The 25,754-nt window shown below is 41.0% G+C and overlaps 1 protein-coding gene and 1 long non-coding RNA gene across 3 annotated transcripts in view; one reads left to right on the forward strand and one right to left on the reverse strand.

Annotated features, from left to right (window-relative positions):
* Positions 1-10,713, forward strand: part of EBF3 (EBF transcription factor 3) — a 121,175-nt gene extending 110,462 nt beyond the window's left edge. The window contains exons 12-16 of one of the 2 annotated variants that reach the window (XM_037398953.1): positions 434-499; positions 1,167-1,344; positions 2,548-2,736; positions 3,159-3,356; positions 10,541-10,713. In XM_037398953.1, coding sequence (XP_037254850.1) covers positions 434-499; positions 1,167-1,344; positions 2,548-2,736; positions 3,159-3,356; positions 10,541-10,572 — 663 coding nt within the window. In that variant the 3' untranslated portion in view covers positions 10,573-10,713. The remainder of the gene's footprint in view (positions 1-433; positions 500-1,166; positions 1,345-2,547; positions 2,737-3,158; positions 3,357-10,540) is intronic. The other variant, XM_037398954.1, reaches the window with a different exon arrangement.
* The window catches only part of LOC119153092, a 33,608-nt gene continuing 18,470 nt past the window's right edge, over positions 10,617-25,754 (reverse strand). Inside the window, exons 6-7 of the long non-coding RNA XR_005106032.1 lie at positions 13,747-19,065; positions 10,617-10,697 (exon numbers count right to left, since the gene is read on the reverse strand). This is a non-coding gene — a long non-coding RNA (uncharacterized LOC119153092). The remainder of the gene's footprint in view (positions 10,698-13,746; positions 19,066-25,754) is intronic.

Genomic DNA, 25,754 nt, shown 5'->3' on the forward strand with positions numbered 1-25,754 from the left:
GCCTGTGCCTTTCATATCTCTACCATGTGTTTGTTTGTTTAATACCCATAAGACTACATCATTAAACCTCAAGCACTGATTTCACTAATTCAGCACGAGAGCTACATGCTACAGCAGCAAACACCTTTTCTAGTCAATCATAATTGAACAGCTGGATGTAAAATGCAATATTATTTTTAGGCTCGTATCTAACTTTGACTTCAAACCATAAGCAGTATTTCCCTCCAAAACAAAATACCTTCCTATCTTTGTAATACATCCACTAAATATAGCAAGAGCCCCAGGATAGCTCATGATGTGTTTTACCCACTTTGTCGGTTCCTCGTAATTATCGATGCCACTACAAACTGCCAGTGTTACACACTTCTCTTTCCTTCTTGGAATGATGGCTGCATTTAGTGAAACATAACGCAGGTTGTTTGTTTTTCTTTAGGAAGTATTACTTAAAAGAGCAGCAGACCTTGTTGAAGCCCTGTATGGGATGCCCCATAACAACCAGGTAGGTCATGAGCACAGTCTTTGTCTACACGCCTACATATGTAAATCAATACCTGCTATTTGCGAAGCTGGCAGAGCATCAGCACATTCTTTTTCTACACAGCCTGGCTTTGCCAGCCACCTTGAGGGCAGTCTGATGTGATGCGATGCTCCAAGGGAAATGCTTCATCTTCCCATTCTCTTCTCATCGCTAGTTTGCCTATCAGAAATGACAATTAAGTGTAAGGTGCCAAAAGCATAAGCAATCATTAAGGCAAGAGAATAACCTTGAACTCGGGCCAAAATATACAGTGACTAATGGGAAGTCCTAAAGAAATCTGCTCAACAGAGCGGATAAAATATACTGTACTTCGCAAACTGCTGAAAATACCTCTGCTGCCCTGGATGAATGAAATGCATGTTACAATTTTCATGTGACTTACAGCACTAAACTGTAATTTTATCTTAGTTTCTTTTTTTCTTTATACTTACCTGGGTTGCCATGAAATTGCATAGTGAGCTGGTATGTAGCAAGCAAAACAGAACGTGTAGTTGAAACAAGCAGCAAAACCCCCACCCTTACTATAATTTCACGTGAATCTCTTCCGTAAATTTTAATGTTGTTGCAGCTTGGCATATTTGCACAAATCAATTTCTTAGTTGTCAGTGCTTATTTTATGTCTTGATAGGAAATAATCCTGAAACGAGCAGCTGACATTGCTGAAGCGTTATACAGTGTGCCACGCAATCACAACCAGATCCCCACTCTAGCCAACACTCCTGCTCACACTGGCATGATGGGAGTGAACTCCTTCAGCAGCCAGCTCGCCGTTAATGTTTCCGAAACATCACAAGCAAATGACCAAGGTATGTGGGATTTCAAGAGTTAATCCTTCACGTTGTTGACTGCTTTTGGCCGGTGCCTATTAATACGCTCTGATGTCACTGCTGTGTTCTACCTCTTTTTCTCCCCATAGTCATATGTCTGATCGCGTAATGAAATGCTGTCTTTAACTTTCTCATAATATTTAATTCTTCCTGTTCTTTCGTTTACTGTTATCATAAAGCATCTCCAGCAGAAAAAAAATATTAAATTGGCAAGTGTAGAAAGCTCTTTATTATTCACAGTAAATATACAGCTTGTATGGTTTTTATAAAACAATTATGTCTAGGTATCTCCACCTGGTTTTGGAATATTTACACAGATAAATCTAATTTGATGTCTGTGATTTTAAAATACTTTGTTTATAGGCATGTGTGACATATATGTTACTAATAAAAGTAATAGTTGATTTAATTTACCTGTTGTAATTGAAAATGCATGCAGCATATTGCATTTAAAATTAATTTTGATACTAATGAAAGGAGGGAAACAGGATTATTAGATATGTTCAAACCCATATTTTTTGCTTGCAATGTAATTATTAAATTGATTGCTCAGATAGGAATGAAATGTTGTTTAAAATCCTGATTCTGCTATGTTTCCTCTTCTAAAAAGATTGTCTTTTAATGCATTTCCCAAGCTAATAAGCCTTATAAAATTCTGTACTTGATCTTGAATTAGTTCTCACTGATGGCTACACCTTATGAAAGTACGAGCTTGTTGTTAGTACAAAAATATCAATCATAAAATGAAGACCCCAAAACAGCCTTTTAAAGTAAATCACTGCAACAAAAAAGTTTTTCTTGTCAGCTATGGCATTTGAAGGTCTGGAGAGGCTGAAAGTACATGCAGTGTGTTGGTACAAAGCGGGACTCGAGCCTGTTGATAATTGCTCCTAAAGACAAACGTGAAGGCACCTGACACAGCTGGATCGAAGAGAGCTTTTGTTGGCTGTCTGTGCTAAGAGGAGAGACAACATAGAGTGCTCGCAGATGATTTAAGTAGGGTTGGCGTGATAAGGTTATCTCAAACTGCAAGAGTTGATAGGGCAGTAAGAGACAACTTAGAGCAAAGCTGTGCAATCAATTAAAACTGTGTAATATATGCTGCATGAGGAAACCCCCCAGCCCTAAGTCTATATTATAAAATAACATTATTTTTTTGGGGTGGGGGGGTTTCTAACACAGTAGGTTACAGTCGCAACACAAGCAGTGTTTCCCCGCGAGGATATGTTCCCAGCAGTACTCCTCAGCAGTCCAATTACAACACAGTCAGCAATAGCATGAATGGATATGGCAATGCCGGCATGCCCAATCTAGGTGTACCAGGTTCCCCTGGATTTCTTAATGGCTCCTCAGCTAACTCTCCTTATGGCAGTAAGTGTCTATTTTTGGTAACACATCATCATATAGATTCATATTTACTACAAAATCAAATACTTGCATTGTTTTGATTTCCTATATTGTGAGCTACTGGATAAAAGGAGGGGTGACTCTGGAGGCTGGACATAAAAATGAATATAATAAATTGATCTGTTTGTGCCATAATACAATCTCAGATAGAAAAAAAAATTGGACTGCGCAATTTGTAACAGAAGTCCAACACAAAAGAGTTTGCCTGTTATCCAGAGAGTGGCCAAGCCAAGGCATTTCATTTTTTTTTTTTTTTATATATATTTTTTTATATATATATATATATATCTATATATATTTTAAGAGGCAAGGCCCTATCACTCTCTTTTTCCGTGTTTGCCGTGAAAACCTCAATCTGAGTCCTGATTATTTTTGCTTTATTGCAGTAGTGCCGTCAAGCCCTACCATGGCAGCCTCTTCGGTCACCCTCCCTTCAAACTGTAGCAGTACACACGGCATTTTCTCATTCTCACCTGCCAATGTCATCTCTGCAGTGAAACAAAAGAGCGCCTTTGCTCCTGTTGTCAGGCCCCAAGCCTCTCCTCCACCATCTTGCACCAGTGCAAATGGAAATGGACTTCAAGGTGAGCTGGATCTCTCTCAGTTTTCTGTGTATTGCTTTTTTTTGGTGCATACACTCAAGCCCTGATTGTTTATTTTGGAGAAAGGTACCTGGCTATTTTTTTTAGGTTTCTGGTGCTCTCATAGTGATGCAAAAGCAGGAGAAGAAGTAGGGTGGCATGAATGATATGCTAAGATTTTGAGCAAATCTTAATTCCTTTTTAATACTTATCTTAGAGAAAACACCAGTTGTTTTTTTCTGGCATTTTCCCTTAGGGTTTCGTGCCTTAATTTTAAAGTAGGACTGTATCCCTGAATGCTTCTTGGGGGTTTCATGGACACCTTGTGTTTATGCGTTTTATGAACACATTTCTGTGGATGTTTAAAACCAGCAGCATTCGAGCATAACGTGGTGCGATTTCCTCATTTTACATAGGATGTAACAGTTATTTTAAAATGTGTCAGATGAGTGTAAATCAGGTTAAGCTCTTAGTGCACTAACCTTCCCTTGGACTAGCTAGCAGTTAGTTTGCATGCTCTGTTGGTCCCAACTCACTCTCTTACGGTGCTGTTAAAGTGGTTACTTCCCTAAATGAACAACTAAATATTTTAATTTTAATTTTAATTTTAATTTTAATTTTAATTTTAATTAAGGCAGGCAGTCTTAAGCTTCTGCATTTTTTTAATCTGTGCGTTTTCATGTGGGTAACGTAAGGAACCATCTATAAATCAGTTGCAGAATTTCCATGGTCACCTGCTGGGAGTGGGGCAGGAGGAATGATGATACAGTGTACGTTTGGAGGAAGAATAAAAATGCGAACAAAGAAGTCTTCCTTTTTTTATGGCATATGTTAACATTTAGAAATTAATACTGTCAGATGCTTTAGAATCGTTGGAAACGTTTCTTTGCCTGTGTTTTACAAATCATGAGCCTCGTAGCACAGTGCAGTAAATTGAAGCACTTCAAATCCCATTGGAATCAGAAAGGGTTGCAGACACTCAAAAGTCGTCACTCCTCTTGACTTTCTTAGTTAAAATGTAGGTAGCACAGTATTATTTATTCTTTGTATTACTGTGATATCCACAATATGATGAGTGCTCACAGGCAAACATAGGAAGACAGATATTTTGATTTGCCAGACTAATTCTGGACACTTGCATTTTGTGGTATCTAGTTTAAGGCTTTTTAGAGAGACATAATCCCACAGAACTGCCTGTCCACCAAAAATCCAGGCCATTCAAGAGCAGCATCTCAAAATGGATATCCCTGTATCTTCTTACTAACTTCTGGGCCCCAAAAAGCATCCGAGAGCTTATTGTGCACTCAGGTTAATGAAGGGCTGAGGATCCAGCTACAGAAATCTTATTGTAGGATGGATGTTAAAGAAAAGGATAACTAGATTAACAGTTTCTGTCATTGCATATGTATTTAGTGGAAGCTTCACTATGTTAGTGTATGTAGAAAACTATACCAGTTCTAAGCAATATTCTTAGAAAAGATTATCCATAAAATAATCCAGTGTCCTACTTTCATCTCTTTATAAAAAGACACTTGTATAAAAAGTGAATAGTGAAATACAATAAAATTAAAATAAAATAATAAAAAAATGGTAACACATGGCTTAGATCTGAGGGAGCTAATCTGTAGAAGGTATTTATAGACATTCTTATTAACTTGTTGATACTGATTTACTCTGAAATTAAAATAATTTAAAGATCTAAACTAAAATGATCTAAGTTTATGTAATTTCAGTATGTAAATAAAGGGCCTCCCATCAGATATTAAACATTTCAGGTGCTTAAAAGGTCTAGATTACTGCAAAGGGTGTTTTTGGAAGAACTGGGCATGTTAAATGCCTGCACTCAGTGCCCAGTCTCCATTGGCACCTCCCCAAGTCCCAGTAACCTTACGCCTTCATCCTCAGGTACAAAATGCTTTTTGTATAAATGCCCGGTAGATGACTGTGAATCAACCAATACTGATTTTGTTAAATAGGTCATGAATTTAGCTCTCAGGCTGAGGCCCAATCCTGCTCTGTACTAAGCTGTTCCATGCCCAGACAGCCCAGTGAAGGCCTAACAATCCCTTCAATCCCCAATTTTAGGATGCTGCAACCTGAGCAGCAGATCTGGTGTCATCCCTAATGAAGTCCTGCATCCCATGGGTGTTGCTAAAGCTCTAGATTAGGTGCCCCAGATGTGCAGTGCTGCCTCACTGGGCTGTCCCTACCCCTCTGAGCACTCAGAAGTTCTGAGACACAAATCTATCCAGATGTAGGAATGTGTAGAAACTTCAGGGTTTGGTTTAGCAGCCAAACCAAACATGAACAGAAGTGTTGAAAAAAAAAATAATTGTCATGTTTTCCTCACCCAGCTGAAGCAGCTAAATGGAATGATTTTGCATTGAGCAAAATGATCCAGAGAAAGAGCAAGAATGTCTTTCTGGTCTGGTAGTTACAGCATTGAGTTCCAGGATTGTGACAAAAAGTTGAATTATTTACACAAGGTAGCACAGCACCACGAGGTGATGCTCCATATCATGAGAGTTAGAGTACTCTAGCAAAAGGTAAAATGCGTGGGTTCGGGTCCCCTTGGGCTGAAGATAAAATCAAATTGCATCTGACATATCCCTGGTGAGTTCTGTTATCACCACGGCAGAGAGGCACCGGCATTTTTTCCAACCAAAACTAGGGAGTTAATTCAGACTGAACTCAGAAAGGGCTTCAGGTGGGCAACGCTTTGCCCAGTTGTCCTCACAGATCTCAACCAGTGCCTTGAACTAACTGCAGCCAGAACCGAGTGGCAAGACAGGGGTGGATTTGTCATATGCTTCCTTCATGAGATGTCATAAAGAAAAGCCAGGAATGCAGGAGATGCTTATTTACGCTGCATTTTACCTGTACAGTTATTTAGGGGGTTTCTGCTTCCTTCTCCCTATTTTCTTATTCATGTGTTGACATTGAGCCCTTGTTAGAGTTTAATTAGTTGCTTTCTGAATGCTGTACAAGCAGCTCGAGAGTTTTCTGATCAGCACATTTTCTACATTAAATTAAAATACGGAATTCAAGAGCTGCAGCCCAATGCAGCTAAAGTTTTTTGGTGATCTTGAGGTACAAAGCCTCATTATACAGTGGGATGTGAAGAAGCTGAGTGCCAGCTGAGGAGCCTGCACCATTAGGAATGGTCACATACATTTAGCCAAGCCCAGACAGAAGTGAAGAGCTCATGGTCACTGTTGTATCTAAGGTAAATCCTGCAGTGTCTGTGTCTGGATAAGAAGCGATGACGTGCTCTTTCAATCACAGGGCAGGATATCCTCTCTCTCATGGCTTGTTTTGTTCCCTTTCCCCACATAAGCTTTATTCTGATATAAAAGCCAGTTGGACAGCTTTCAGGGAAGCTATGGCAAGGCATCGCACACCAATGTGATGGGGCCAGGCAGCCCAGTTTTTCCTATGAAGGTTTGTTAGCGCTGGGCAGAGGCAGAAGCAGATGAAAGCATGGCAAAACTCTACATGTAATAGCCCTGCAGACACAGATTGTCCTTTTACAAGGATTTGGGCGTTAGTTGCACTGATCCTGGCTGGGTGAACCACCATAGGATTTGTCTGTGTGTGGACAAAATGCTGCTTTTGGTACATCTAGGATGGTGAGAAGGCAGGAGCAGGACTGTGAAGCACCATCTGGACCTCAGACAGACCTTTTGGTCTCCTAACGTAATATAAGGCAGAGGTAGAGCTGCTTTAACCTCTGGCTTTTGGTAACATCACCACAAGCATCAGGATGACCTGAGACCACCACACTAGAAGCAAGACCTTGCTGCTAGAAAGCATGTCCCCCAAAAAGCCATGCTGAGTTTTAGGACTTAGTGCCCAAGAGTAAACACAGAGAGGTCTATAGCCAGCAAGGAGATTCACTTTTTTGCTAAAGAGATCCAAGACAGAGGTTAAGAAGAGAAGAAAAAGAATAAAAAGGAAGGCAATCTAGGAAAATGTCAGAAAGGGCAGCATGCAGGCAGTGCCAGCCAGAGCTAACTTGTGGTCCCTTTCCTCACTGCACTCGTGTGCCACCGCTGGCAGCTGCGCATCCATCCTCAGCCGACTGATACCCTCGTTCAGGTCAGAGCTCGGAAGCTGCCGCTCACAGAGGAGATACCCTTCTCTCTGTTGTCCTGTGGGTGCAACTCACTCCTGTGAGCAAGGCTTCAAAAAAGGGCCTTTGGGCCTTACCCAAAAAGTCACAATCTTGTTAACTCTGTATGACTTCCACTGCATAGACTATGATCTGAAAATTAAGTACTTACACATTTTTTTTTTTTTTAAGAGCAGGATGCTAGCATATGGGTTCCTTAGGGCAGAGGCTTTTTCCTGCTTAAAACAATGGGCATTTAAGGTATAAAATAAATTTTTTAGTCAGAAAGTGCTGGCTCGCTGAGAAGTTGGAGGTACAATATGTGTTCAAAATTTGGTTTTCAATTGTAATTTACTTTTTATAGATTGTGAAAGATATTGCTCTCTGGTTAAGCTTTATGACTGTAACACAGAGCAAAAGGTTCTCTATATTCTTTTAAAATTGCATCCTGCTTAATTTTCTGGTATGCCCCTGGATGAAACAGTTAAAATTGTTATTAAAAAACTAGCCACCCCATTTTTCTTTTAAGGAGGCATTTGGTATCAATTTGCACAGCAGGAAACATAGTGCAGAAATTCACTATTGTCAAATGTTGCTACTAAAATAAATAGTGAATTAAATGTCTGAAGCACCAATTTTGCACCCCCCTCCCATTGTGCCACAGATAGAACTCAACAACAATGGCTAAATCACTTAAATTAAATAATTCAGCCTTTTTTTCCCCCAGAAAAGTATGCAGCAGCCAACCTAAATTTTCACACAGCAGAAGCCAAACGTGAGACTGCAATGAACATGTGATTAAGATGTGCAGGGTATTAGTACCAAATAATGATGTGGCATTTATTAAGGTATTTGTGCACACAGCCTCTGGAAGAAAAGTCTGGACTTTTTCTCTGCTAAGTTGTTCTTTGAAGAAGCAAATGTCTGGATCAGTCCTGGACTTTTGCACTTTGCTTAGTGTGCAGGCAGGATGTCTCATGCTGGCGCCAAGACATAACATTTATGTCTTTGGCTTGTGGTGATCTTGATGTCCAGGGCAGGTGATGGTTGTATTGTAGCATAACACCACCTCGAAATGAGCTCCTGCATCCCCCAGTTCTGGTGCACCCCAGGTAACCAAACCTCTCTAGGTCTGCCTGACGAGGTGCCAGGCTTTCTGCTGACTGAAAACTTGCAGAAGAAGTCAACCTGAGAGCACATGGTTCGGCAGCTCTAAACACAGAGCCCGGTCATCCCCTGGCCTGGGCTAATGTGGTGTGGAAGTACCGGAGATTTAGTGGAACTCAGAATCATAGGATGGTTTGGGTTGGGAGGGACCTTGAAGACCACCCAGTCCCACCCCGTGCCCTGGGCAGGGCCCCCTCCCCCCAGCCCAGGCTGCTCCCAGCCCCATCCAGCCTGGCCTTGAGCACTGCCAGGGATGGGGCACCCACAGCTGCTCTGGGCAGCCTGGGCCAGCGCCTCGCCGCCCTCACGGGGAACAATTTCTGCCTCACAGCTCATCTGCATCTCCCCTCTCTCAGCTTAAGGCCATTCCCCCTTGGCCTGTCACCACGTGCCCACGTGCAAAGCCCCTCTCCAGCTTCTTGCCGGCCCCTGTAGGTGCTGGGAGCTGCTCTAAGGTCTCCCCGGAGCCTTCTCCTCCCCAGGCTGAGCAGCCCCAGCTCTCCCAGCCCGGCTCCATAGCAGAGGGGCTCCAGCCCCCTGACCACCTCCGTGGCCTCCTCTGGGCTCGCTCCAACAGGTCCACGATAAGGAAAATGATAAGGAAATATGATAAAGAAATGAAATGTTTTGAGTAGGAAGGGTCTGTCAATATGCGCATTATTCTCCAGTTAAGTTTTGTAAGTTTGGTTGCTCTTTAGGTTTAAAATATGCAGTATTATAAACTATGCAAAATTATAATTTCCATTTCAATTTTGACATATTTGAGATGTCTTACTGGTGAAAAAAGTAGCACAGTTGGAAAACTTTTACCTGTTTCAAGAGCATCACTTCAGACATGTTTTAGAGAGAGACAGTCCCATGTAAGTCCTTTGCATCCGCTTGCACAGCTGGCTCCGGTACCTGCCGGACCAGAGCTGCTCGGGGCTCCGGTCACAGCCGTTGGAGCGATTCATGCCAGGCAGACCACACTGCTGGCTGCTGTAGGAGGTTGTGTTACGTATGAAATGTGTATGTAGCCAGCTCTTCCAAACCATAAAGCTGTAACAGTGAATCCGAAATAAATTAATATTGTTGAAATTAATGAACTGAGAAATTGAAGTTCACATCACTACATGAACAAATTTATTAATATCTGTTGTACATAAATTAATGAGAAATATCATTATGGCAAAAATTAAACAACACTAAAATTAAAGACTATCTAAATTATGTTTCTACCAAAGAGTTAACTGGGAGAAAAGCAGTAGTTGTTGGCATCTCAGTCTTTATCTTTTTCAAAAAAAGCGTTTGTATTTATTTTTTAGAAAAAAATGAGATGACTGGTCAGGGGTATTAATTCCACGCCTTTTGATGGTGTGTGGTTGAGAGTTGAGAACAGGTGTGGAGTACTTGACTTTGGTCTTAGAGAGTCCTTGACTTGCTGAGCCCCACCGTTAACCATAAAGCTGTGGAAGTGGAGGTTTTCTGCTCAGATGCCAGGTCTGAGCACGAAGTGGTGGTTGGTGGGCTTCTCCCTGTGGGGATGTCCCCGAGGAATGCCTGACACAACCAGGAGTGACTGTGTGTCGTTCCTTGGCTGTCAGGTCCTTGCCCCCCGTCCTTGCTCTCAGCCCCGCTCTGGGAGACATGCCGCAAGCGCTGAGGTCGGGAAGCTCTGTGCACAAACACCCGCTCGGAGCCTCCTTTCGCAGTGTGAGGCCCTTGCGGAACATTCCACTGGGAAAAGCGCGTGTTTGTCCGTGGTCCTGTGGTCAGAGGATGCTGTGGTATGGCATGCAGGAGCCCGGGACTGCATCTGCCCGCCCCATCCTGCTCTGGGCTGGTGCTGAGCATCGCGGTCGCTTTGAACCAGGTGTGCCTTACACAAGCGTGCTAATAACGGCTGATTTTTCTTCTCTTTTTCTTTTAGCGATGTCTGGGCTTGTAGTCCCGCCAATGTAAAGTCACTTTTGTTTACCTACCGTAGCACCAAGCTTCAGAGGATGGGCTTAGGGGACAAGTTTAGTATATTAAGACATGCTGATGGAAACAGTATCTTCACACAGAATCAGCAACAAATCGAAATGCTACAAAAAAAAAAAAAAAAAAAGACTTTGTTTAAAGATTTTATTTAAACTATTAAGAATCTACATGCAAACAACCTACTTCTTCATGAACAATTCCATTTTATTGACTGAATTTTTCTCATATTTTCACATTTCTCAGTCCTGAAGAATAAGGAAAAAGCGACGCCTATTTTGTATAAAGTTTCTGATTACGTCTTGGCTATGTCTAGTACTTGCTATGTGTTGGGAGAAACTTTGTGGATGCACCATTTTGATTATCATGAAACACTGATGAAAAATGCCTCCGAACATTTTTCTGTACTCATAACTAGATTCACAATGGTTGTGTATCTCTATAATGTGAAATATTTTTTTGTGGTGGAAAAAAAGGGGGCCAAGGAGGTTATGAGCCATCAAACTGGAAAAAAAAAAAAAAAAAAAAAAAAGAAAGGATGAATATATGATTAGAAAAACAAAAACCTGGGCGTGGGGGTGGGCACGGGAGGGTTTATCGTTGCTTAACTTCATCTTAATGAAATGGAACTTTGTAACTTATTGTAGTTAGAAATTGTAACTTTGATATTGAATTCTCTTGCCTTCAACAAGCACACTGACAGAGAAAAAAATTGCTACTGTCTGTTGGTAAAAAAAAAAAAAATATACTTCCACTGCTAGAGCTTCCTGTTAAGCAAGTGTGATCTGCAACATTTTTTCAACTTTTGCTAGCACTGTATACTATTGCATTCTTAGGCTACTGTGAAGTCTATGTTTCTTGTACCAGAAAATTGTCCTTTTGACTTCTAGATCCTTCTTCCCTAATGTGTTTTGTATGTGGTTATAAAATTGTAGACTTTTGTGATTTTGCCAAAGTTGTAGCTAAATATTTATACACTTGTCTTGAATTTTTTTCAGATCCACTTAAATATTTAGAAAAGCAAATTTTATTCCTTATGAAGCCTATAAGGAATAAAATAGTCTTATTCATTGCAACACTTTCTTTCACATAAACACTTGCAGTCACTAAGGGAATTTATTTTGTAACATATCAACTATAAATATTGTATTTATCTTTGAAATTTTGTATATTGCTTTTCATCTTTTTTTTTTTTTTTTCTTGTATGTCTTGATTTTTGTCATGGCCTGGTATTGTGATGCTGAGAATAGCATTAAGCCAAGAACTGTTGCCTTCATGTTTTTCTTTTAAATAAATTAGTGTCCGTACATTTCATTTGTACTTCATAAAGTTGCTATTATTTAGACTTTCCATCCTTTTTTTTTATTTTTGAGGAAAAGTCAAATTCATTGTTTATTTTTATATTATTTTTAAGTTATCAGAACAAATAATTTTGAAAAAAACCTTGTTTGTTGTATAGTCAAATCAAAATTGTGCCACATGGCTGTAATGAATACTAGTAGAATATGTGCATGTGATACAGCCACAGAAAAGATGAATCTATTTTGTGGTTGCATTTTTTTCTTCCTCTTTTTTTTTTCCCTTTTTTTTTTTTATTTTTTAATTTTTTAAAAAAAGATTGTAAAAAGTCATTTTTAGCTGCCACCCATGACTTTGCCACATAGCTGAACTGTGTTTACTGGAAAAATTCAGAGGCCTAAAGTTTAAAATAAATTCACTTCTGATGTTTTAATTAAAATGTTTGCCACATTAACTTCTCTGATGCCTTAAAAGTGAACTTCTTTGAAGAACTTTTGTGCTGTTTTATCACAGGCTTACACCACAATTGTTAATCACTACTTCATTTGGATGATTTCTGGTGTAAAAAACAAAAAAAAGCACAAACCTGGTGTACAATTATATCACTCCTTTATGTGTCTATTTTCTGCTGCACTCTGCATTCTCCCAAACCCTGCACTGTTTAAAAAAGATAAAGGTTTCACACAAAATCAGGATCATACATAATTTTTAAATGTTTGGGGTTTGTTTATTTAGGTGTATTGGTTTTTTTATGGAACCTTTTGTAATAGACTCATAGACGACTGTACTTTTTAAACTGGAATGATCTCCGTCATATATCGTGGCTTTTCGTGCCAAATCCATACAGAGAAACATGGAGTTTTGGGTTGGTTTTTTTTGTTTTTTTTTTTTTGTTGTTGTTGTTTTGGTTTTTTTTTACTTTGCACTAAATAGTTTGCAAATGCAGCACTGCAAAACATGTTGCAAACTGCAGCAGAATTAAAGTTTTAACCAAAAAGGAGGGATCTTATTTTTTTTCTTTTTTTTTTTCTTTCTGGGCAAAAATGCACATTTTAGTAAAGTGTTTATTAAAGGGTTTAAAAGAACGATACAGCGTATCACAGCTGATAAATGCCGCACGCATTTCCTTTGTGATAACGAATAAGGCTTAGCTAAGTGGAAAAGCCTGAGAAGTCACTTTGGAACTGAATTGCCTCCGTTATATTTTGTCTAAGTAAGGTTTTGCTCTAAGGAAGAGGTCACGTGTACATGTTAAGAAAGTCTGCAAGTTTCTTCATAAATGCAATCTGTTTGTGTTTTAGATTACTTAGTCAATGCACTCATTGCTTCATTGTCTCCAGACGGAAAGCTTCACTAAATGGTAGATTTTACTGTTAAAGACCCTACAATAAGATTGTTTTATCTGTACATTTTTTCATATATTTAACTGTATAAAAAAATGTTCATTTTACACAATATTTAATTAAAGTATTTCTTGTCTGTGAATTTCATTTTTAGTAATTTTATCTGGTTTGATTATTAAAAAAAGTGACTAAACACAAAACAACAAAATGCAACACTGGGGGTTTCATTTCTAAATGGTAGAATTCTAAGTTTTGTTGGTTAAGAAAAAGCACAGTCCTTGACGTGGGCTTTTCGGTGCCCCAGGATAGCCAGCCCAGGCAGCCCCGGGGATGATGAGGAAGGAGACCTCTGCTCTGCAGCCCGGCAATGACTTGTTGCTCAGCCTTGGTGAAGTATTTAACCAAAACTGTGCTTCAGACACACTTTTTGTAAAGTGAAGGTAACAGTAATTATTTTTTTTTCTTCTTCTATTTTAATTTCATATTGTGAAAGTCTGTAAACAGGAAAACTTACTTTAAACATTAGCACAACCCATATTTTCCGTGCAGCGGTTTGACAGCAAAGGTCGACGTACTCATCTTCTACATGCTGATAAGGAAGCAAATGTTTTTGCTAATTATAATACTGAACACAAATATTTCATCTCTGGACTCTAGTATGTACGATATACATAGAATGTACTTGAAATACAGATATACCGAGGTAAACGTGACTCAGCCTGCTAATCGGAGGGTGTTCTTGTGGGAGACAGTTCCAGCCTGAAGTAGAGGTGTGAGTTCACTGCCCCAAATGCCAAGCGTGTGCCTGCCTCATTTTGCGTGACCATGGCCACCAGCAAAAGGGTATTTGTACAGGAGTATGGGTCCGGCTCCATGCACAGCAGGCAGAGCAACTCAAGTGCCTACGCAGGTAAAGCGGGGGAGTTTGTTATGTGAGTTTTATCCTGTCATTAATCAGAGGGCTGCTGACAACTTTGAGAGGGCACTGAGAAACTCTGAGCTCCAATGTATGTACTTGTGTATGCGTATATACTGCCAAACGACATGCCGTGTGCCTGAGTCTCTCCTTCATCACCCCATGTTCCAGCCGTTAAGTGATGGAGTGTGACGAGAAGGTGCAGCTTACTGTAGTCACAATGTACAAAGAAGGAAAACTGGGATATTTAACTAAATTTCCTTTATTCTCTGATATTTCCATAGTTTTCATGTTTGATGAAAACAGATGTTAAAAATACAGAGCACTTTGGATTATTATTATTATTATTATGCATTGAAAATTGTTCCACTTTGAGTATGTATCCGTGTATGATGTTTAAACGGTGGCATAATCAGATGCATCCCACTAAAAAATAAGATGGTTTATAGGGATGGAAGTCTCCATGATGCCTACTGGCACTTTTCCTTTTAGGTTTATTTCAAAGGTTTGAATAATGAGCATCTAAATGGTTTGTCTAACTTTCAACGCAAAGAAAATACAAAAGAAGAAAACCCATACATTTTTTGCTAGAAATGACAAGTCCTAGAGCAATCCACCACCTACAACACGTCCCTATCTGTAACTTGGTAATAGCCCTGGTGAGAAAATATGTTGTGTCAGCCTATAGTGAGTTTAGACATAGGAAGATGATAAAAATTCCTTAATCAAAATGAAGGAATAGAGTCTCTAAAAGTATATGCCAATTATTGCAGAGCAGCTTTTAAAAGTCTTTCAAGCTTTTAAAGATTATTCAAAGCACTTGAAATAGGCTTCAATCTAATGCCTCATTTCATTGCATTAAACAGCCTAGTTAATAAAGAATCAATATATTCAAAGGGCAAGGTTATCTTTTGTCTATAAGGGGTGGTGTCATTCTGAACCTTTTATAGTTCAAATGCTGAAAAAGACCTCATGAAATCCATACTCATCAAGTGGGTCAACTAGAGCAATAAAGAGGCCTCTGAAAGAATGGCTGCACTCCTTTAAAACAACTATGTCTTATCTCCCCACATAGTGCTCACCAGGCTCCACCAGAAAATGTCAATTTCTCATCAAGACAAGAAGCCCAACGATAATTTTTTTCTAGAGAATACACACAATTAGGAGAATGCAGAAAGGCCCCATCAGTGATTTGTAGCTTATTATGTCACCAGCAAGCTGCACTCCGCCGCTAAGCAGATAATAAGGGCTGTTGATAACTAAAGTGTCAATACGCCAAAGAATGATTTTTGAATGTGAGCCCTTGTGCTTTTTTTCCCCTCCTCGTTCAGATCGCAGGGCTGATAACAGTGCATCTGCCAACCGACACCGCCCGTTGGACCTCACAATTAATGCCGTGAATAAATAGCACAAAAGAGTTTAGATTCTTTATACTCTTTGAGACAATTCCCTGTTTTACCCTTCAAGGAGTTCTTTTATGTTCGAATAAGGTTGCTTTTAATGAAATTTAAACTCATCAGAGGAAATCAAAACCCTCAAATCAGATTACAAATTGATTTTTTTTGGTCACTTGTCATTATACAATGTACTGCCGTAAGTTTTACAGGAAAAGGAAGAGAAAGCACCCAGTCTGGAGTCAGAGTATGCAAACAGTCTCTACAAAAGCATACAAAGGAGGAATGTTCCTAAAGTCCCACAAGTAATAAAAACTTTTTGAAAGTTGGTGTGTATCATTTAAAAAGCGATCATTATCTTTAGTCAGATACTTCATAAAATACTACAGTTTTAAATAAAATGAGCTGTACTGGAACTTTAAACTGTGTGCATTAAATAATTAAACCCAAGCTATCTCTTTTATCTCATCCAGAATGCTGAATTTCATTGTTATGTATAAGAAAATATTATTTCTAAGGTCAGAATTAACCAATGGAGGGTTTGAGACCTCCTGGCCTGGTACCCCATTTCAGCTGGTGACATTGCTAGTCCAGTTTGGCCAGCTGAAATGCGATGCTAGCGATGGAAGCTATATAGTCGTAATTTTTTGATTTCTTACACATTCAGATAAAGTAACTGTTCTACTGTAATGGTTTTGTTTCCTCTTTATCAACTTAGTCCTAGTACTGAAAGGTCATCGTGAAAAAAAGGGTGCAGTGAATTGGTCACAAAATGGTATATTTTTGGTGCCCACAAAGTTTTTAGAGGATTTTGGTTGTTATGTGACTTTTTTTTGCATTTACCTTGAGATACTTTAAAACATTTGAGAAACAACTTTATAGCAGAGGCAGCAGCTGCCTTCAGAACAGACCAAGGTGGGGTGGTGAGGGTGCAAGGAAATTATCTGAAACCTACTCTGCTCCAACCAGAAACAACCCACAGGTTGTTTACTGTGTCAAATCTAAAAAGGAAAAATTCAACCAAAAAAGGGAAACTGAGGCTGGAATTCCTCTGGGTAAAGCAACCAACAAATTTTAAAGTTATCCTGTGTTCACGATGAAACGTAGGATGAAGACACCAAGGGGAAGTCGGAGAGGAGAAAGGAAGAAGATATGAAAAACAAACTGTATGATGAAACCCAATAAAGTTGTATTTAATGACCTCTTTCCTTGTGCTGTGGAGTTCTTGTGCGTGATGCTGCACCCACGATGCAGGACACAGGAGCCGGGGACAACCTGCTGCAGCTCAGCGCTGCTCTCCTGGGCAGTTTTAGCTCTGGCCACCACAGCTCAGACCCATAGGTCAGTCCTCAGCAGGTGAAGGACAGCACCGGGATGGGGAGTGACCCCCCTGAAGCCAGCCTCAGTGCCTCCGGCCAGCGACGTGAGAGGTGCTGGATGACCACCAAGGTTTGCAAGGGGGGTCCCTGTGTACTGGTTCTGCTGCAGTCACCACCTTCATCCATACTACAGCTCTAGTCCCAAGGTTACACACACACGCACAAAAATAATAATAATAAAAAAAAAAAGAAGAAAAGAAAAAGAAGCAATTGCTGTGGACTTAGCTTCACAGACACAAAACTACTTTGAAACTGTAATGAGTAGAAATAATAATAAACAAACAACCTCTAAAAACCATCTCACAAGGCTATTTGGGCAGACTCTGTGTAGTGAGAAGAAAAAAGGAAAATAAAACGGCAGGAGCCAAGCCGTAGAACGTAAATTCATTGCATGGTGCTTCTTCACCTTTCTGGTTTATCAGCGGGTCTCATTTTAGAGCAAATCATGAATCCAACAAGCACTGTAGTATCCGAAGTATCTCTAAAAGAACTTCCAAGGTTTCTACCCAACTACCCCCTCACTTACTCCATCCCTTAAAACACACCCTGGACAAATTAACAAAGGCCAAGCAGTGGGTAGGGACCAGCCAGAGGCTCTGATGGACCAAGGGGTGACGCTTGGGTGAGGGCCATCGACTGCAGCCACCACACAATCATCTGAGCCGTGTCACTCTCCAGGTTAAAGCCAGAAAGGGTGGGCACAGGAGCAGTAGGGGCCCAAAGCAAAGTGACTTCATAGATTTAGACACTTATTTAAACAAATAAATTCCCTATGTGAGGAAAACACTGAGCATAACTTAATTTGGAAAAAAAGTTTCCAAAATTTACCTAGCATGTAGCATGGCATAAAATGGAAACAGCAGTTGGGTACCTCATCAGAGAAATGTTAGAACAAGACCGTGGGGACACAGCGTGTTCACATCGTTCCTGCGCTACACAAGTAGAGCAGCTTTGCATGGGCTCGGGGTTTCTTTTCTTCATGGAAATCAGTGAAACAGAAATCATAGGCATTTTGTAAAATAAATAATTCCTAGTTACCACCTTTCTTTCCCAGTTTTAAGGAAGCCAGTGAGGTATCAACTCAAAACAGAACCCAGAAGGTCCATACAGCCAGTGTCCTGCTGCTGCTGAGGAGGACGAGGAACTCGGTAGTGGAAGATCTGCAATAAAACCCGTGTCCTCCTATGCTGAAGATCTTGAAGACAAGCAACTAGATACAAAAACCATTGATTAAATCACCTGAGAGGAACAGGAAAGGAAGAAAGTCTGCAGAGAAGGGTAAAACAGGGTTACCAGGAGAATTGGGTGTTAGGGCACAGACACAAAGTTTGTTCTACATCAGAAAAAAGAACGGGGTGGAAGAAGCGTGGTGGGGTTGTGCTGAGTGCTGTCTGCAAGGAGACCACAGCAGCTCCTTCTCGTCGCAGCACCATCGTTTGTCTCAACACTTTCCTGTTACACAACTCGTCACTTCTCAGCCACATCATGACAGTAGGAGTGGGAAGTGCTTGCAGAAGCGATAGAATTCAGTCTTTGTTATTGTACGAGGGGAGAGGAAAACAGAAGAAACTTACTATTGACCTTTTTAGAAGTTAGATTGACTGACAAAATCTTCATAAAATAGTCTAATAAGAGAAGGTTGTCAGATAAAAATGGTTTTGGTTTTCTTGCAAGGACAGAGGTCTTCAACCATTGATAAGCATCTGTGTTTCTCATTCAGTTCTGCTTTATTTTCAGTCCACAGTGCCATGGTCACATGACTTGAGGACCAGGTAGTTGTATTGGTGCTTTTGCCACCTTGCATCCCAAATGAGGCTGAGCTGCCGAAAGGCTGTGCTGCTGCCTGGGTCCCGTTTCGTGGGATGGTTCCTGTTGGCTTTATGCTTCTGTTGAGTGAGAAATCAAGGCCATTGCCATGCTTCATCTACAAGCAAGAGCTACTGGTCTCTTCTGCAGGAGAAAGGAGATAGATCCCAGGCAGGACAGAGAGGATGCTATGGAGAGACACGCTTCACCCTCCTTCTGTGCTGTATTTGTTTCTGCCAACCCCTATGCTGCGGATTGTGGTGGGCATCATGCATGGACAGTACAGATGGGAGACCCTCAAGAAGCTGCTGTGCAGGAGCCTTTTTCAGAAAGTCCTACTATTTATCAAAACATAAAAAGAAAAAAAGTTGGTTTTATGGGAAAAGTACTCAGGCCTTTTAGTTTTCAGCTCTAACCCAGTATTTACTGGCTCAAGCCTGCTGAAGACTCGCTGTTCTACAGAGGTCTAAGCCAAGCCCTCCTTGCCCACATCAGTCCCTGCTCCAGAGCTGCACATCCCCAGCCAAGGACTTGCCAGGATGCTTCAGCAGCTCAGCCCTGAGGAGGGACCTATCCTGGGCACAGGGAAAATAAAGACTGAGAGCAGCATCTGTAACAGACAATGGTGTCCTGAAAAAACTTCTTTATGGCGTTACACATAAAACTGTCCAAAATGCTCTGCTTTTGATAATTGTAAAATGCCATGACCAAGAAACTGGGTTGGCTCAAAAAAGTAATAAATATATATAATAGAGTAATTACTGATGTAAATGCAGAAATCTGCAATAAACCACTTTAAATATTTTTATTTTTATTTGTTAATTTGCCTGGCAAGCAGTTAATGGAAACAAATAATCTTCTCATGCTCTCCAGGTGCTGCCCCCAGATATTACAGAAATAACCTGTGGGAGTGTTATCAGGAGGACAGTTTTTTCTCCCAAGCAGCATGATGGGAAGGGAGCTACCCTTTCAATGGCCTCATCTTCCACCAGTTGATACAGAAGATGATGGGCTTTCAGGCCAGTTTACCAGATCTGGCAAAGCGAGAGCAAGGACTCGGCAGTTTCTTGCTGTAGGGATGCCACATTTTGGGTCACAGATAAGAAAATAAAGATTTTTGGTTTGTTTCTGTGCTGAAATTTTCCTTTCTTAATGGAAGCTGACATAAATAATTCTGCTTTGTGTGAACTGCCTGTACTTTGCTCTCCTATAGTAAGTTCAAATACAAGCGATGGCAGAAAGAGTAGGTTTGGATGCTAAAATAAACATTTCAGCAGACACAACTGGGTGTCATCCAGGTCAAATTTACATTGTTTTCTATCATTGCTTTCAATTTTCTCTTTACCTTATCAAAAAAATACCTTGTCCTACATTCTTCTGACATAATGATCAAAAGAGAAAGCCTATTCATTGTCAGACCCTAATGGCTATTCTGCCCCACATTTTTAATGTGAAGATTAAATATTTATGAATTGCAGGTCTATAATACCCCCTAATCGGGAAAGCTTTGCTGCTGGTGAGACAGGAGAAAGTCATGGTGGTGGGCTGAGACAGGGGGATGCCGGTGGGGACTGACATCTGCAGGTATGGACCACTGTGCACATGGCTGTCTTGTGACCCTCTGACTTCATACCATAATGAATAAAATCGATAAAAGACACTAACTGCAAAACCAAGGTAGTTCTGGGATATTCTTGCACTCATTAATGATCCCATCACAGTGCTGGTGGCTGTCACCAAAGGCCCATTAGAGGTGGGCATGGCTTGGCCAGGGTGCATGGACCTACCATGGGCTGAGGTTGGCATCTCACCCCTGAATTAGATCAGCACGGAGGGGTGCCATTGGAAGGAGACCAAGGTCATTTATAACTTAAATAGTTCAGATTAAATGCAAAACAGTCTTAGGCAGAAGATACTTTCTGAGAGCATTTTGAAGTGGTTCAGATGACCGAGCTGGCAGAAGCCACCAGCTCAGCACTTAGACTCAGACTTTGTTGCGATGATAAACTTGGTGACAGTGATTTAAGCAATGCCAGAGAAATGTTTTTTCTTTTTTTTTCCTTTTTTTTTTTTTTCCTCTCCATTTCAATGCATTCAGCTGGTTCAGGTCAATGACTAATTCATTCAAAACTGAAAACATGATTGGGAGTTGGAAGAGCAGAAAATGTGTATTCCTCTCCCTGTCTATGAATAAAAAAATAGATTTCAAAGGATAAGATCTGCTGGATTTTAGTATCTTGAAGGACATGATGATCAGAAACAATCTATTCCATTTTTTGACTATAGATAATAATATCTTTACATATTAACTTTATTAATGTAATTCATTTGCTTCAGGTGCAGAACATGTATAGAGAAATATGCTCTTCCCGTTTGCATCCAGCACTATTTTGGTAGGTCTCTTTAGCCGATAAAATTAATGCGGTTCCCACCACAGTATTACTGAACTCTTATTTCCATCCAAAAAGAACTTGAAAACTCATACAATAAAAAAGAAATGCAACATTCAGCATTTTCATCTGTATAGAGATATGAAACACATAATCAGATTATGAAATATAATTGCATACATGAACGTAAATAGATTAAATAATGCTGGGTAGCTCCCTGATTAGACGAAGGAAGTGCATATTCAGTAAAACCCTCAGATCTGAACAATAATGGTTAAGATTTTTTTGATAATGAGAATAATTTCTCCTTAGGAGAATGAGTAAACATTCTAAGGGGGGGGGGAAGATCAGATAGCACTTTTTCCGATATTTTTAGTGAAAATCATACTTGAAAGCCATCCTGAAAGGGTTTTAGATTGAATTTACTTCAAATTTTGAGGGAAACAATGTTGTCGTTTTCTCCCCCCCAAAAATTTTTGCCCTCCTGGTAAAGTTTCGGGTTCCTTTTTTCCCCCTTTTTTTCTTTTTTCCTTTTTTTTTTCTTCCTTGCCGTCCCCCCAAACTGAGGTTTCGGGCTGGGAGCCCTGGGAGCAGGGGTAGTGAGCGGCCCAACGCTGGGGGAGCGAAGGGAGAAGGAAACTGCAAATCTGAATGCATTCAGAAATCAAGCTGTCCTACGAGCCTCAGCCTTTTGACTTTTCCTCTCCTTTCACAGAAACCCACCCTTCTTTTTCCTTCACTTGACCCATATCTTCCTTAATTGGGATTTAGCAATTACACTCCTTACGCTAGTTATTAAAAACATTTTGCGTATATCTGCTTTCCCAGAAGACCCTTCCTGCTGCTTCACCCTGTCACTGGCTCCATTGTTTGATCTGGCAGTGAATACGGAAACAATAAAATTTGGGATCAATACAGCCATCTTCTGCAGTTCATCTGAGGAGGAGCCAGGCCTCCTCCAAAGTTGCTGCAGGAAAAGCAATGATGGCCAGCTTTGTCCTGCCATAGGGGTACCTCTTTCGGTAACACTTCGCCAGTACCAGGTGACATAAAGGAGATGCAATATCATCCTTTACTATACATACACATGTGCAAGCATCTGTGTGCTGCAACCTGCAGTAACTTATCTAATGCCGCTTTTTTTTCCCCACTCTTAGTTCAATCCTTAAAAAAAAAAATCCAACTTTTTGGTGGTCATCTTGCAATAAACAGAGCATGGCTGCTTGGTGCTGCTGCTAGGATGATTTGGTTTCAGCCTGGGATGGCTAGGTTTTAAAATGACGTTGGCTGATCTCTTGAAATTCTGCTTTTGAGGCTGCATTTTGCTGTCTCACCAAAGCTAACCTGCACCTACAACAGCCTGGCCTTTATTTGCAGCGAAAGGCTGAGCCCGAGCACTCTTCCTTGGCTGATCGCAGGAGCATCTGGAGCATCACGTTGCCGAAGGGTGGCAGATGATGTTTGATGTTTCAAACAAGGCAAAGCCCCCCCACCCTTCACCACCCCCTGCCCACAGCCCCCACTTGGTGGCATGCAGCTCAGCCCGGGCTAGCGCTTGGTGATCTGAAATATATGAAGTGGGTCATGCAAAGCCACTTTGGATACCGCCACAGCAAGGTACGGGCATGGCAATTAGTAAAATCAAGGTGTATTTCCTACATCATGCAGCTGGGGGCATTTTGCAACTCATTTTGCTGGAGAAAACTTGTTATTTAATTGCCTTTGCTGCTGCTGGATCAGATTCAAAATGAGTGGGAATATCAGGTCCTGCCAGATATCTTCAATCATATTACTGCTTTTTTCCCTGAATGGATTCGATGTGCCAGTAAGCAGTGAAGCAGTTAAATATGGACATGTGAATGCCAGCAACGCTGTGATTTCAAAGTTAACACCCCACTAAGATGAATGAGGAAAATGTACATCTCCCTCGACGTTTCCCTCTGTCCCTGTGGCGAGTTTAAGGGGAAGATAATTCACGATGGTTTGGCCAATTGCTAGAAGTAGGATATCTCCTATTCATTCTGATAAACCAAGAATAACATCTTATGCAGCCTCAAAATAAATAAATAATAATAAAAAAGACTTCTGGAATTCAGAATTACGGGTGATACGAGGCCAAGCCTTGCAGCAGGGCGAGACACCGGAGCTGGTGGGGGTGGTGGAGATGGGGCACAGGTGGTGCCATCACACCAGCCTTGTCCCCTCTGGAGGGGACAGGACATTTCCAGCCACCGCATCCTCGTGTCCAAGTAAAACTGGGTGGAGAAGGGAAAAAAGATATGTCTAAATGAGTCCAATACTGATTATTAAGTTCCTAAGAGGCAATCTAATTTAGCTATATAAAATCATGAAAGGGAAAGAATTAATTGATACTAATGAGTTATATGAGATAGCATCATAATTAATTCCTAAATAGAAAGAGGACATAGGCTGGAGTGAGGGTGGGGGGAATAAGACTGGCCTATATATCATAATAGATTACAGAGTGTATCTGAAATGAGAAACAAACTGCCAAAGTCAGAGTGGGACGGAGTTATGAAATCTTTTCCAATGCAAATAAAAGCCTTTTCCGCATCGCCTGGACAGTACCAAAAGCTAGGTAGCTCATGTAGCACTTTGTTCCAGGAGCCATCCCAGGACCGCTGGGGACCACGCTGGATGCAAGGGCTTACACCAGGAATGCCCTGGCCCGACCTGTCTATCAGGGAACACAAACAGAAGACACTTTGGTGGTTGCCAAGGTAACTACACAGATTTGATTTGATTTTTTTCCCCCTAAATAACACCGCTGAGTAAATCAGTGCATAATCCCATGGCAACTTTGCGGTGCGTTACCTTATAGCTCCAATATTGCTGCAGTAACTTAGACAAAGAGTTTGGAGTGATACTCCGAGCAAAGCTGCTTTTTTTTTTTTCTACCCCATTTTGGATCTACTTACTCCTTTGGTGCATAAATCACGGGTGATCACTCATACACTGGAGGACAAAAATCTTAGATGAATCACAGAAACAATAAATTTTACAGGGAAAGGGCATTCATTTTTTTGGAATTGTGTAAAATCACCATCACACATTGATTGCACTCTCACAAATACAAATCAGAGATCTCTGCAGCCTTCCTCCTGAAAACTGACCTTAAAAGTTGTGTTTGTTTTTTTTTCTCCATCTTGAGTTCAGTTTTAAAACAAATTTGGTTGGCAGAAATTAAATTTCAGTTACATTATTGCATGGTAAAGCCCAGGGCATGAACGTTTATCGATGCTGATCGCTTTTCTAGAGGGGAAATCATGGATAACTACTTGGGAATTAATAGTTGCATTCACTGAGAGAAGAAAATAGCTAATAGCCAGGGCTCCTGGTTAAAAACATTTCTAAGGGCATTTTATCAAAAGGCAGCTTGACACAAGCTGGTTTGCAGTGAGGCAGGACATGCTGAGCATCTCCTTCTGGAAAGAGGAGAAGCATCGAGCGTTGATGTCCTCCTTACGTGAACCAGCACAATTAATAAATATCTGCACATCACGGGGAAAACATGATCCAGCTTGTGCCTTTGAAGCAGCAGGAATTTTGGGTGGAGTTCAGCAGCAGTGAAGCTGAAATAATTAAATAAGGGGATGGGGAAGTCATAGGGGTATCCCTGAGGCTGGCAGAGAGGACAGCAGAGCTCAGACACTGTTGTGGCCACCCTCACTCCACCCTGCAAAAAACACCGCGCCTGGGCCCAAATAGTGCATTTTCTGGCCATTTGCAATGTCAGTGCTTTAAACGGAGGAAAGGGGTCAGTGCTGGGGGTGGCTGGTGGTACAGTTGATGGATGCTTTGGCACATTGGTTTGTGTTCAGTTGGGGTGAACTGGTCATTTTTGTGCTCAGAAGACGTCCCATGTATAATCTTTTCCATATCCAATAGAAGACTCATTCCCACTGAGCAGCCCACACCCTGATAAGTGGCAAAGAAAGATCACTTTGTGGGATTAAGGTATTTTTTTTATGTTATTGTGAAAAGTCATGGGCTTTGGCATACAGTGAGTATCTCGTGTCAACTTGAGCCCGACACCTTGTGTTACAAGTGTAAACCAAGTAGGGGCAACCAGAAACCAAACCCATTTGATCCTCAGCATCAAGGCCATTCACAGAAATAGTAACTACTCCAGTTGAATGGGAAATAACTGGAATCAAATGATTTTCTGTAGCAGACAGGCCAGCTGGGGAACAAGCAATCTTTTAATAAAATACACTATCTCCTAATGCAGTGTGGGGCTGTATGTACCACAAGGCAGTCAGATGTGAGGCAGGACCACAGAAAGATGGAAAAATAGAGAAGTGTTTTGGCCAACAGTTTCAAACCCCTTCTGCAACCCCCTTCTCCGTAAAGGGCCCTCGTTGGGCTCATTGGCTGGACAATGCCATGCTCAAACATAAAGCAAAAAAAAGGGGGGAAATGGAAAGAAGAAGTTCCTGCACTGGCTGCCTCCTTCCCGTTTGTGGGGTCTGGGGCTGCCTCTGCACTCAGGCAGTGCCGTGCCAGCAGTGAGGCGAGGGTGACATCTCCCTCTCTCTCCATTACACGGGAGCTGTTCACGCTGGTATAAAACACACACCGTGCTCTTGCAAGATTCATTGTCCTGAGGTCAGCTG

Source organism: Falco rusticolus, chromosome 9, assembly GCF_015220075.1.
Source record: "Falco rusticolus isolate bFalRus1 chromosome 9, bFalRus1.pri, whole genome shotgun sequence".
Taxonomy (NCBI): Eukaryota; Metazoa; Chordata; class Aves; order Falconiformes; family Falconidae; genus Falco; species Falco rusticolus.